Source organism: Paroedura picta, chromosome 7 (genome assembly GCF_049243985.1).
Source record: "Paroedura picta isolate Pp20150507F chromosome 7, Ppicta_v3.0, whole genome shotgun sequence".
Taxonomy (NCBI): Eukaryota; Metazoa; Chordata; class Lepidosauria; order Squamata; family Gekkonidae; genus Paroedura; species Paroedura picta.
The window spans coordinates 80,249,674-80,262,453 of NC_135375.1; the positions used below are offsets into that span (position 1 = coordinate 80,249,674).

The window sequence follows — 12,780 nt, forward strand, 5'->3', positions numbered from 1 at the left end:
CCCCCCAGCAATATATGACTTCTATTCTATCAGAAGTTCAAGCATACAAGTACATTCTACATGAAAGTGTGTCTTACTATTAGCTACACATTGAATTAATACACACAAACTGAAATTATATGTATGTGTATTATCATGGGAAGACACTGGAATTCCATGGTTTTTTAAATGATATCTATCCACTATGTGTCTTGTCAAACAATGTTCCTGACATTGCACTGATACAACAATCAGTACATACTTTCCTTAACATTTGTTGGAACAACAATTGCAGCTGAAAGATTGTTTTTCAGTGCACAGATGAGCTAGGCTCTGAAGTCCAGTGTCTTTCCTAGAATTCCCTTTTTTACAAAAACTGTTAAATATTTATCATTTTAGGGAATAATAGAATAGCTGTATCGTCTATTCTGGATATGACACTGGATATGACAAATATAAAAACTAGGAGTCACTATCAGTAGTATTGTGAGCACAATGAAATTTAATAACATTTTGATATAAGCAGGACTATATTTAATGTGCACTAAATAAACAAAATCAAAGCAAAATTTGTTTGGAAGATCTTGCTAAATGATGGAGTATCTTGCTAAATGAAGATGCAAGATGATCACAGGGACTAGGATGGGAGTGGAGTTGAGGGATGGGGATTCAATGTAATCAACTGTTATTCTTTATATTTAAAAAAATAAAAAAATAAGATTTAAAAAGCAAAATTTGGAGCTTAAAGAAGCAGAATTCTGCAACTTGTGTTAAGTATGTTCACAACCCAAGCAGCATTTCCCCGGGCCCAGTATGAACTTGTAACACATACACCCACATATGTCAATGCCACAGTACTTTATCCCAGGGGTAGTCAAACTGCGGCCCTCCAGATGTCCATGGACTACAATTCCCAGGAGCCAGGGAATTGTAGTCCATGGACATCTGGAGGGCCGCAGTTTGACTAACCCTGCCTTATCCCATACTCACAATCTCATGAGTCATTAAAAGTCTGTTTTAATTCTGGAATTACTGTTACATATTCTGTTTGTTTTAAGTGCCATCAAGTAACTTCCAGGTTATTGCGATCCTGTGACTTAATGACCTGCAGAACATCCTACCTCTAACAACCTTGTTCAAGTCTTGCAAACTAAGGCCCATGACTTCCTTGGCTGGGTCAATCTATCTCATGTTGGGTTTCTTTTCTTGCTAACTTCAACCTTTCCTTCCTTTTTTCTATGACTGTGACTTTTTTCTGTTACTGCTTTTTTCTGTGACTATTGTTCTGTGGTCCCAGTGCCCAAACGAGGGGAAAGGGCAGCAAAGGCAAAGGATTCTCCTGTGCAAGCCTCAGAATACACAATCACTCACAGTCTTTTTGGAGCAAAAAACAACTTTATTGGTTTATACCTGTTAGAAGCTGTTACAGCAATAGACAGCAGGATCCTGGCACTGACTGACTTTCCTGCCATTTGATGTACTCTGGCCCATCGCAGCCTGCTTGCTTTGGGAGGGGGGACACATGTGGAATGGCAGGATGTTGGATTTCACAAGGACCACTATGTGATCTCCCCTGCCATCTGGGGATGAGGATAGCTCATTTGCCACCTCCAAGCTGGGCATATCCCTTGAATGCCCAGATTCCTTGAGTGAATCCCCACACCAGGGGAAACAGGCACGCAGGCTGGTTTTCCTAAAATGGATGTGGCCCCATACTGATACAGTCCTTCACTGTGATTGGTAATTATAGCAAAAGAATAAGGGGGAATACTATGGTATTAATTATCTTGATCTTGATCCCCAGCAGCACATCTTTTCACTTAAGGAGCTTTTCTCTTTCCTGACTGCCCTTCCCAGTCTCAATCTCCTGATTTTGTGGTTGTACTTTTCCTTTTGGTTGATGATGGAACCAAGGAATAGAAATTTTTTAGCTATTTTCTTTTCTTTTTCATCATCCTTAAAGTTATGAAATTCTCCAGTAATCGTTATTCTGACTTCTTGATGTTCAGATGAAATCCTACTTTATCATTTTCAGCTCCAACCTTCATCAGTACTCATTTTAAGTCTTTACTTTTTTCTACCAGTAATGTGATAGCATCTGTATATCTCAAATTGTTGAGGTTCCTTCCACCAATTTTCACTCCACTTTAATCTAAATGTAATCCAGTTTTCGTTACAATGTGTCCTGCATATAGATTGAATTGACGGGGAAATAAAATACATCCATGTCTGACATCTTTATCATTTGGAAACCATTCTCTTCATATTGTGGCCTAATAGTAGCCTCCTATTTGAAGTACAAGTTGTGCATCCAAACAATCAGATGTTGTTCTGCTTCCAGGTTGGTTTGTCACCAGAATAGTCTCATCATGGGGATTTTGAGTGTAAGAAATTTTAGGAATGAAAAAAGGGGTATTGATTGCTCAAGGTGATTTTCACCCCTTCTCTATTATAGTCTTCGATTAACAATGTTTAGAAACACATAAAACCCAGCAAAATGTGTTTGACCAGATATTGTAGTTGAACTGCAAACAAATTAGTCCATATCTCGAGAGCCACAATAATTTTTGTACCACTTTCAACTCTCTTAAAAATATACCTTGGTGGGTTTACAATGAAATTTTACTATGAGCTTTTGAATATTTTCCAGGTTTGTGGCATCATGTCAAGCTGTTGTTGAAGTATGATGAGGTGGCAACGTGCTTTTGTCAGTTTAGCAAGCAGAAACAACGGTTTAGCAAATACTGTATTTGCCGACATATAAGACGACTGGGCGTATAAGACGACCCCCCCAACATTTCCACTCAAAATATAGTACTATGGGCCACTATGGGTAGCTATGTCTATCCCAACTGAAGTGCACCTGGCGTATAGGATGACCCCCCCCCAATTGGAGGCATGTTTTTCAGGGGGGGAAAGTAGTCTTATACGCCAGCAAATACTGTAGTTACCATCTCTAAAAGATAATAGTGTAATTGGCCAAGAATAATGGATTTAGACAACCTTATTTTGGGGTAAGTCCAACTTTAGTTGATAACTCCATCCTCACAGCTATTGGAGAAAGAGAAGCAGCAGCCTGCTACCCTTACATAATGCCTGTTTAGTTCTAGTTGAGAACCCCACATCCTGGTTTCTTCATCATGCATGAATCCAGCTCCATTTGAGAATCCTCTGTAAGGCCCAGATGGAGAAGAAGCAGGAACAACCCCCCCCCCCCCAATCACATCTCAATAGTAGATATAAAAAATGCAGGTCTTTCCTGCATTCACCTTCCCCCAACATTCATTTTGATCCCAAGAGAGTTCATTGCTCAGTCTGGAGGTCCCTCGTGGACTAATAGCTACATGTGTAAGAGGCTGTATTGGGGGACAGGGAAAAGAGACAAAACCACCTTCTGCTCCTTTTTTTGTCAAGGAAGGAGAAAGCAATTTTACCTCCTTTCCTCTTGATATTGCATCCTCACAACCCAGGTGGTTGTTAATGTGCACAGCCCCAAGGACTGCTAGAGAAGTGGAATGTAGGTATGATCTGTGGCTGTCAGACAAATCACTGTATCTGACCTGATATTTTCATAGAAATCTATAATGTAGTTACTGGAAGTTGCTTTGGGAAATGTGATTACTGTTTCCTTTGGTGTCCCGTTTACTTGGCTGTCATACAGTAGTCAAAAAACAGTGAACTGTTTAAAATTGTAGACATTAAAATCATATGTATGTGGTCCATATGTGTGTCCTGAGTATTATTTTTACATGCAGCTTCTCTATGAATACAGCCTATAAAATTCAGATTATGATTTGCCCCAAACAGAGGCAAATCGTAAACTATACCAAAATAAACTATACCAAAGCTACCCAGAACAAGGAAGAGGTATAGTAAAAGAAAGTAAAATGAAGCATAACTGAACCAGTGCGCAAATAATGAGTTGTGTCACATGGTGCAGAGATAAGCCTTTCTTAAAGTTGTCAATTACAGCCAAGAAACTTCTCTCACCAAGAAACAATGTCTTCCCGTTTCAAGGTAGTCAGTTTTGAACCTACCCAGCCACTTTGGTAGGTTAGATGTGGGAGGGGGAACAATCTGAGAACAGACCTTCTTTGTTGTAGCACCAAAACTATGGACCTATTGAAGGAGAGCCTCGTGTCTTCTATCATTGTGTTTTGCCAATAGGTGAAGACTTTTTTTTTGTTCTTGCTAGTTTTCCTCCCTGTATGCGTGCTTATATGTTTTATCTTGTTCTTTTAAATATTGTACTATAGTATGTCAAATACTGTTTTAATGTTTGTGACTTTGTGTTTTGTAAAAAGGGGGCATAGAAATATTTGAAATAAATAAAATTAATTTGGGGCCCTGTTTTGATGCTGCCCCCCAAATAAATAATAAGATACAGTGAGATTGGAAACAAGATTTGGGTAGATGGAGAAGGGAGCATGTACAACCAAAACCAGCTCTTGATTTCATGGACAGTAGAGGTGTGGGTGGAGAAATGGCACCTGAATAAATTCCAGAAGTACAAAAGTAACAACAGTTTCCCAAACCAGCACTTTTCCACTCTCATTAGCTGTTCTAGGAATAAGTGTCATTTTAAAATTTCGTCACATTGCAAGTGAATGCATGCTCTTGAAGTGGGTCAGTCAATAATTATGTTGATGCTGTAGAGTTTAGATTTACACTGGTTGGAACACCTGTTGGTGCCGTGCCAAAGATTTCCTACTTTTTTGCACTTTAAGATTTGCCTTAGAAAGCAACATAAACCATGTCAGCCTCTAATGTGGAGCTCCAGAAACACGGTGGAGTCAGGGAGGCAGCAAGCAGCCTACAACCTTGGGGAAAGCTGGCTATTGCTGCATGTTGGCCCCAAAATCCTACCTACTCAGGCTGGCTAGACAAGACCATGTCAACAGGCCAGCTGGGTGGAAAGGCCAAACAGCTGGGTATTAAGAGAAGAAAGAGGGTGTGGTAAGGAGGAACAACTTTGAATCCTCAGGGAGAAGGGGGCAGGAGAGGAGGGGCAGGGGATAAAATGGAGGCAAAGGAGACAGGGTTGGATGCAGGGAAGGCAGATGAGGTAGTGTGGAAAAGAGCGATAAAGGAATGGAGAGTGTGAAAGAGAAATAAGGACAGATGATGGAGCAAGAGGTGAGGTGGCAAAAGTAAGAAGGAGGGAGGTTGAAAAGAGGTGCTGGAGACCTGTAGAGAGCACAAGGAGGGTGTGGCTCAGCCAGCAGAGGGGGCAGGAACTGTGCATGTCTGGGCCCTGTCTACTGCATACCATGCTGCCTGCTACCTGTTTTACACACCCAATTATCAGAAACCAAAGATAATGCAGGGCAGGCTGTTTTATATTCTCTTGACCTCCATAGAAGTTATGAAGTCTGTTGAGAGGGTAAGTCTGCAATGAGCACTTCTCAGGAATCAAAACAGATGGCAGTACATGGCAAACAGTAGGGTCCAGACATGCAGTGCAGCATGTTTTTTTTCCTTTTCAGTGAGCTCTGCCAGAGCAGGAAGAATCAGACTGCTGCCTCCCTGCTACCCCAAATTCCCCACCACCCTCCTACTAGCCCAAATTCTTCACCAACCTGTACTGCCCCAAAATTATTTACTGTCCTCCTGGAGCCTTCCACTGACCCCCATGCAAGGTGATAGGGCTGAACCAATATAAACCAAGTATATGCAAGCATTGAGAATATCTCATTACAGATCACTGAAGGATTTATTTTGTTTTGATCTTAAGTATTAAAATGATATGCTTTCACCATTTGTATACCAGGAAGTGGCCTTTCCCATTTGTAGATTTTGGGGGGGGGGGGGGCGGACTTGATGTTCTTCCATTCTTTCTTATGCAATACATTAGTGTTGGCTGGTGGTAATAGAAGCTGTGCTTGAGCATCTCTCAAGTTAGACTGTTGGAAAATATTTAATAGTAGCTGCATTGCTAGTCCAAACAGCACATGACATTTTTTTTTACATTAAAAGCCTTTTTGTAAATATTGATTTGTGGCTTGCAAAAGGTAACAGTAGGCCAAACTAGTTTGGATCATGCCTTAATGAGGGGGAGTAGATCATGTAAACCAGTGGTTCTCAACCTTCCTAATGCTGCAACCCTTTAATACAGTTCCTCATGTTGTGGTGACCCCCAACCATAAAATTATGCAAGTGTTTTTTCACGGAAATTAAACTGAAACTGACCAATGGCATGAAGATCTATTGTTCATGATTGTATATAAATTGGGGGTTTTTCCGGGTTTCTCAGTTCAGTTCTGCCTCTTGTCCCACCATCCCGATCTTGCTCTTTTCCACTGCTCAAGACAGACAAACGCTTGATCTACTGTGCAAGGCTGTTGTGTGGATTAAATGGAAGAGGAACGATGTCGGCCACTTTGGGACCCCGTTGGATTGAAGGGCTGCTTGCCCTGCTGTGACCCCTGTGAAAGGGTTGTTTGACCCCAAAAGGGGTCCCGACCCCCAGGTTGAGAACCACTGATGTAAACACGCAGTGCTAGCATTCCAGCATCTGCAGTAGTTTCTTTTTGCTTTCCAAGCACAGTTAAGAGTACTGGTGATTACAAACTGTAATACGACTTAGAAATGCCTTTATCTTACCACCTTTGTGCCAAGTCATGAGAAAAGGGATATTTGGAAACACTCCTGGTGGCTAATCTTCAAATTCCTTGCTTCCTTTTCCTCAAGACTCACCCAAGTCATGTTTTCCAGAGGCTTGTTTAAGCTTTTTAAAATTTCAGATTGACATTTGGTAGCCAGAAATAGGTTATAATATGACAAGCTAAGTTTATTATATTTGTGAGCTTTGTGTTTAACCTGTTGTTCTGTGTTCTGTGTCCTTGATAATGCTAAACTTATAGGCACAGTTACACCCTTCTAAGTTCATTAAAGTCATCATCATTTACGTAGATAGAGTCCTGCTTAGGACTGTGCTGTGACTGTATTTAGTTACCATCCAAATTGCCCTGACCTGAATATCTCAGGCTAGCCCATTCTCATCAGAGCTCAGAAGTGAAACAGGTTAGTATTTGGATAAGAGACCTTCAAAGAATACCAGGGTTGTGATGTGGAGGCAAGCAATTTCAAGCCACTTCTGAATGTGTCTTGCCTTGAAAACCCCATGGGATCACCCTGTGACTTGATAGCACTTTCTACCACCACCATCCAAATCACCCAAATAAATATGTTAAAGTACACCACAGTGATAGAATGTGGCATAAAGATGCCACCAAAGTACAAAAATTGTGGTGCTCCACAGGTTTTGTTTTTGTCGTTTCTCTCCACTATCCCAAATTGTATTTATGTTTTCCAGGAATCCCACCATTATTCTTTAAGGGAATTGGAATATCTCATAACAGCACAAAAATCTGAAATAAAGCTTTTGCAAGAAAAATTGAAAAGAGCAAATCGTACTCTAGCAGATCGTACCCTTTGCAGCAGAGATTACCTGGATTGCATCAATGTTAGAACTAGGAAGAAATACAAGGTGGGAAAGCTCTATTGCCTTGTGTATTTGTGTCAAAATGCGGTTGGCAAAGCTTGACATTTTGCTCTGGGACTCAGATAATAACAGTTTTAATAAATGTCGATGCTACTTATTATTCTGGAAGCTTGATCGAAGCCTGTTTTTATTATCTGCCAAAGACTTGTTAAAATAACTGTTGGGAGTAAGAAGTTTTACCTTATTAAACACTGAATAAAGGATTGTTAATTTAATGAAATAATTTAAGGGTTCAATTCTTTGTAGGATTCTTAAAATGAATATTTATTACTTGATACTATTGTGAAAATGCCCATGAATTTAGGAAACCGAGTTTGAGATTTAAAAGTTTGTAATTAAATGCTGATTTAGGAGTTCTTTCAACTGGTGCTATTTATTTACTATATTTATTTGAATTTCTATTTTACCATGTCTGAGATTCAGGGCTTGTTGCAGTGATGTCACAAAACAAAAGAAAATAAAAGAGTTCTATAAGATGCCCATGTTATGTAAGGTAGCCAAGGAATGGATGTTTCATAGCTAATGCTGCAGAGAACATGAATCTGTGCATTTTGTTTTGCATATATGGTAGAGGAACAATACAGTCTGTGTTCTTGTTCTATATATTAATAACAAATATTTATGAAGGAGAAGATCTCTAAATTATGATGTCTTTAAGCCTTGTTGAATTTTCTATGTGAGAACTTACAGCTGTTTTGACAGCTGTTGTTGAAGTTGCAAAGTAACTACTTATGGGACTATACCTGCCAGGTTTACTGTAACTTCTAAATAGAATTCTGCAGTAGCAGCTGAGGAGAGGATTTTTCCAGTCATCTCTAGTCCTCCAGTGGTACTGGAGAGTTATGAGAAGCAGTTGGAGTTCCTTTAAGAACTGTGGCCCAGAAGAGGTGGCACTTCTTTCCTTTCCAGTGACTGTTGATATCTCTTGAGTATAGTTAACAGTGAGGCTATTGTTAGTGGTCAGACCATTCCTCACTTTAAGGCAGTGATTCTCAACCTGGGGGCCGGGACCTCTTTGGGGATCAAACAATCCTTTCACAGGGGTCGCAGCAGGGCGTGCAGCTTGGCTGGGTGAGGGGGGCACTGCCACTGTTTCTTTTCCTCCTGCAGGCGCCCGCATTCAGCCGCCAGCCTCTCCAGCAGTGCCTCCACAGCGCAGTCTCCCTCCAGGTGCTCCTGGTGGCAGCGCAGTTCAGTGGGACAAGAGGCAGAACTGAACCGAGAAACCCTGGAAAAAAACCCAATTTATATACAATCATGAACAATGGATCTTCAGGCCATTGGTCAGTTTCAGTTTAATTTCTGTAAAAGAACACTTGCATAATTTTATGGTTGGGGGTCACCACAACATGAGGAACTGTATTAAAGGGTCACGGTATTAGGAAGGTTGAGAACCACTGCTTTAAGGGGTAGTTTGCCCATGAACACCCTTTATCAAGGTTGCCTGGACCCTGCTATTATATTACATTTTGATTGCATCTGTGTGCTAGAAATATAAAAATAGGGGTCATTTTCACCAAACGCTGACCAGCAATATCTGCACTCTTGCAGAAATTGAGGTGTATTCTCTAGACTGATACCATGTTTTTTAGGAGTTACCTGAAGTCCTCACTTTATATCATCCTTAGCTCTCAGGAGTACTCAGTTGCTAGCTTTTGTCTCCCTAAAAACAATGCCTATTTGCAGGTCAATGACCCGTCTTGGAACTGTTACCAATTTCATCACCCTCTAAGTGCTCCTTTCTTCCCCCTATGCAGTAAGGAACTCCATTAGATCACACCTAAAGTAATTTCTTATCCTCTTGTCTCAGGGCCGTCAAGATTCCATTTGCATTTTGCTTAAATCAGCCAATATGATTATGCCTTTGTTTCCTTTCATGGGAAACTGATCATGGGTCCATTAGGGCTATTACAGATATTATCTTTGTCCTGGGAAATCTCTGGGATTTCACCTTATGTTTGGTCCACTCTGGAAATGAACATCACCTGTCTCCTTTATTTCTTTGGTTTGCACCTCCAATCAAATTAAGGACATTGTTTTAGGAGGGTACAGAACTCAACTTTAGCCTCCAGACAAATCTGGTTGCTTAAGGCACATGCTGGAGCTCCTCAGTATATATACAGGTGCAGAATCTAGCTATTACCCCTCTTGATACATCTCCTAGAACTGGCTAATTCCCCCAACTAAATTCACTAGATAGTCTATTTAAGGTAATACTATGTACACCTAGTTCATTGTCTGTCAAGAAGAGCAACTAATTGTTTAAAATTGTTTAAAATGGCAATTCTCTTCTTTTAAACTGTCATAAGCCAACTGATACCAGCATTGGCAAGCAAGCAGAACCCTGAAATATTTGAAATCTTGTTCAAAAATATAATGAATTCATGTGACTTGAGATGCATCAACTAACTTCCAGCATACAAAATATCAAATATGTTCATTTATAAGAATATGGTTTTATGAGAGTTTTTCATCAAACAGAACACAAAAATTTGTTCTTCAAGTTGACAGTATTTAGTAAATTAGAATTTCTTTTTGATATGAAAAGATGGGAATATATACCTGGCATAGTAATTGGGAAGTTCATAATTCAGCATCTTTAGAATTGGACTGTAAACCTGAACTTTTTCAACCTTGCTTCTTCTTAGACTAAATAAGTGATAATATGTTACTGGAGTGACCCAGGAACTGCCTTCCCATGATACTGTGGGAACATTTGGATGTCCGGAGCTACTTGTCTGTTGCTTTCCCACCCTGCTGTCAGGCAGGCAAAAAGAACTATAAGTCACAGTGAGCCAATGTGGTGTAGTTGTTGGAATGTTGGTCTAGGATTGGTGAGACTTGGATTCAAATATTCATAGAGCTAAGAGTGACTTTGTACCAGTTACTCTTTTTGAGCCTTATCTACCAGATCAAAACTAGAGTATAAAATGGAGCAGAAAAAGTGGATCCTATACCATTCTAGTAAAGCCTTAAGAGGGCCTAAGCTTGTGATGTAAGAGAACATACTAAGAATGCAGGGACATTGCAATAGTCCTTGTATAGATCTTGTGTATATAATCTCTCCCACTTTGCTCCTTTCCTAGCAAAACATCTTGTTTGATACAGTTTCACCACAGTGGGCTTTGATTACCTCAGATGTAGTAAGTCACAGCATTAGTCATTAATCATTCTATTTGAAGTTGAAATATTAAGCCCAAACTGCAGTTGTTATAGTGGAAATCTAGAATTATCACTTGATGTGTATTTTTGAATATTTTTGAAGGTCTCATAAATGTATTTTTTAAGGACCTCAAACTCCACTGTCATGCACTTTGGTGTAAGGACAGCAACACTTACGGCTCATCTACAGCAAAATACATCGAATTATTTGTACAGGTCATCAGCATAAATGTTAATCAGCATGTGAAGAAAAATCTATATAATATAATTGAGTGTGCATAATTCTGATGACGTGTTGAAAGTTTCAAAGCCTCTAGAACGAGCCCCACCCACCAGGGGCTTCTGAACATTCAGCATGCTGTGGAAAAGTAGAAGAGGGAATTTAAAGGGACTGGTCCCTGCCTGCATATTATAGCTGGGCTGTAATAATCAGCTCTAATGTGTGTGGGGCTGTGTTCTATTTAAACACTTCCTCACTTTCTTAGCAGCAACTGCTCCCCCATGTGCGTTAAAGCTGATCATGACAATTGCAATGTGGCTCTCTGGATCCTCCCAAGGCAGGGGGCAGGGGAGAGCCAGCAAGGAAGTGGGGAAGGGGAGGGGCTCTGGGTGGTCATGTACACAGCTGTGTTTCACAACCATAGTTTGCACGATAGAACCACTTCTTGGGTTTTCAAAGTCTGAAGAATGTTTCAGGGGTTTCTCACTGGTAAAAAAGTTAAGACTGCCCTAGGACCTTAAACAACAGATTGTATCCTGAAATCAAGGGGAAGGAAAAGAAGACTAACAATTTTACAATTAAAATTACAATTTTATTACCTGAATAGAAATGGCCCTTCTGCTGTTTTCTATTTTACAATATCAATGTGCAAATGCCCTCCTGACAGTTTTGTTTTATACATTCTGCAAAATGACTGGGAGCCTTTCTTACCTTGTCACAAAGGCTATTCCTGTATTGGGGCCACAGCAGAGACAGCTTGGTATGGGACACTCCCCCACCCTCCATACAGGCTGGCATGAATTTCAGGAAATGCAGTGTATCAGAATAAAAGGTAAAGGTATCCCGTGTGCAAGCACCGAGTCATGTCTGACCCTTGGGGTGACGCCCTCTAGCGTTTTCTTGGCAGACTCAATACGGGGTGGTTTGCCAGTGCCTTCCCCAGTCATTATCATTTTATCCCCCAGCAAGCTGGGTAATCATTTTACTGACCTCGGAAGAACGGAAGGCTGAGTCAAACCTGAGCTGGCTGCTGGGATCGAACTCCCAGCCTCATGGACAGAGCTTCAGACAGCATGCCGGCTGCCTTACCACCCTGCACCACTCTGATTTAAACTGTGATATTAAGTAGAGTTCTGACTAACTGCTTTTGAACGATTGGTTTATTGGGGCATTACTGTAATCATTCTGAGCATAGGGCATTCAACCATAGCTGTGATTATACACTAAGGCCAAACTATCCCCTTTGAAAACTGGACATGTAAGATTTTGGCTTTGTGAATATTCCACCTTTAAATGGAACTGGGAGGAAATGATGAATAACAGTTGATAGGACCTGCTAGCTGAACCACTATGAACAGTTGGGAATAAAGATAATATTTATGCTGATGAGTTCTCTGTACCCATCAAGTCCCAAATGGGTGTCTGTACGTTGTTTGGTTTAGCAGCACTTACAGCTGGCCGTGAATCTGGAAAGTATTTTATGTGGCACAAAAATAGAGCTGGAATCGTGCCGATCCTAATAACTGCATGGTAAACTGTGCAGAGACACAGATTGTCACGAACAGCAGTCATATGAAGGGTGGTCTGAGTGCCTGTGAAACACTCCTAGCTTGCAGCCATGCAATATCCAGGGAGGGATGCCTCAAAGTACTTTTACTTTAACTGATACCTTGTATTGGTATACAGGTGCACATACAGGTGCTTCCTGGTCTGTTTGCTTAAGAACTAAGTCATGTCTCTTTTCTTGGGACATACTCATGCAAGATAGCAACAGCACTGACAGTTGTATAAACGTGTCTCTTTGGGCTTCCACCAGTGTAAATATTCATTTGTTTGTATCTGTTGACCCTGTTTAGGGGAGTGCTTGCAATCAGGTGTATGTTTGGATTTCTTGTAGATGGAGAGGGGAGAGCTT

The 12,780-nt window shown here is 40.6% G+C and overlaps 1 protein-coding gene across 6 annotated transcripts in view; it reads left to right on the forward strand.

Moving 5' to 3' along the window:
* The window catches only part of CNTLN (centlein), a 206,252-nt gene that overhangs the window by 87,088 nt on the left and 106,384 nt on the right, over positions 1-12,780 (forward strand). For 4 of the 6 annotated variants that reach the window (XM_077345128.1, XM_077345131.1, XM_077345132.1 and 1 more), the window contains one exon: positions 7,295-7,468. The exons of the other annotated variants lie outside the window; for them this stretch is intronic. In XM_077345128.1, the coding sequence (XP_077201243.1) occupies positions 7,295-7,468 (174 nt within the window). The remainder of the gene's footprint in view (positions 1-7,294; positions 7,469-12,780) is intronic. 6 annotated transcript variants of the gene reach the window in all.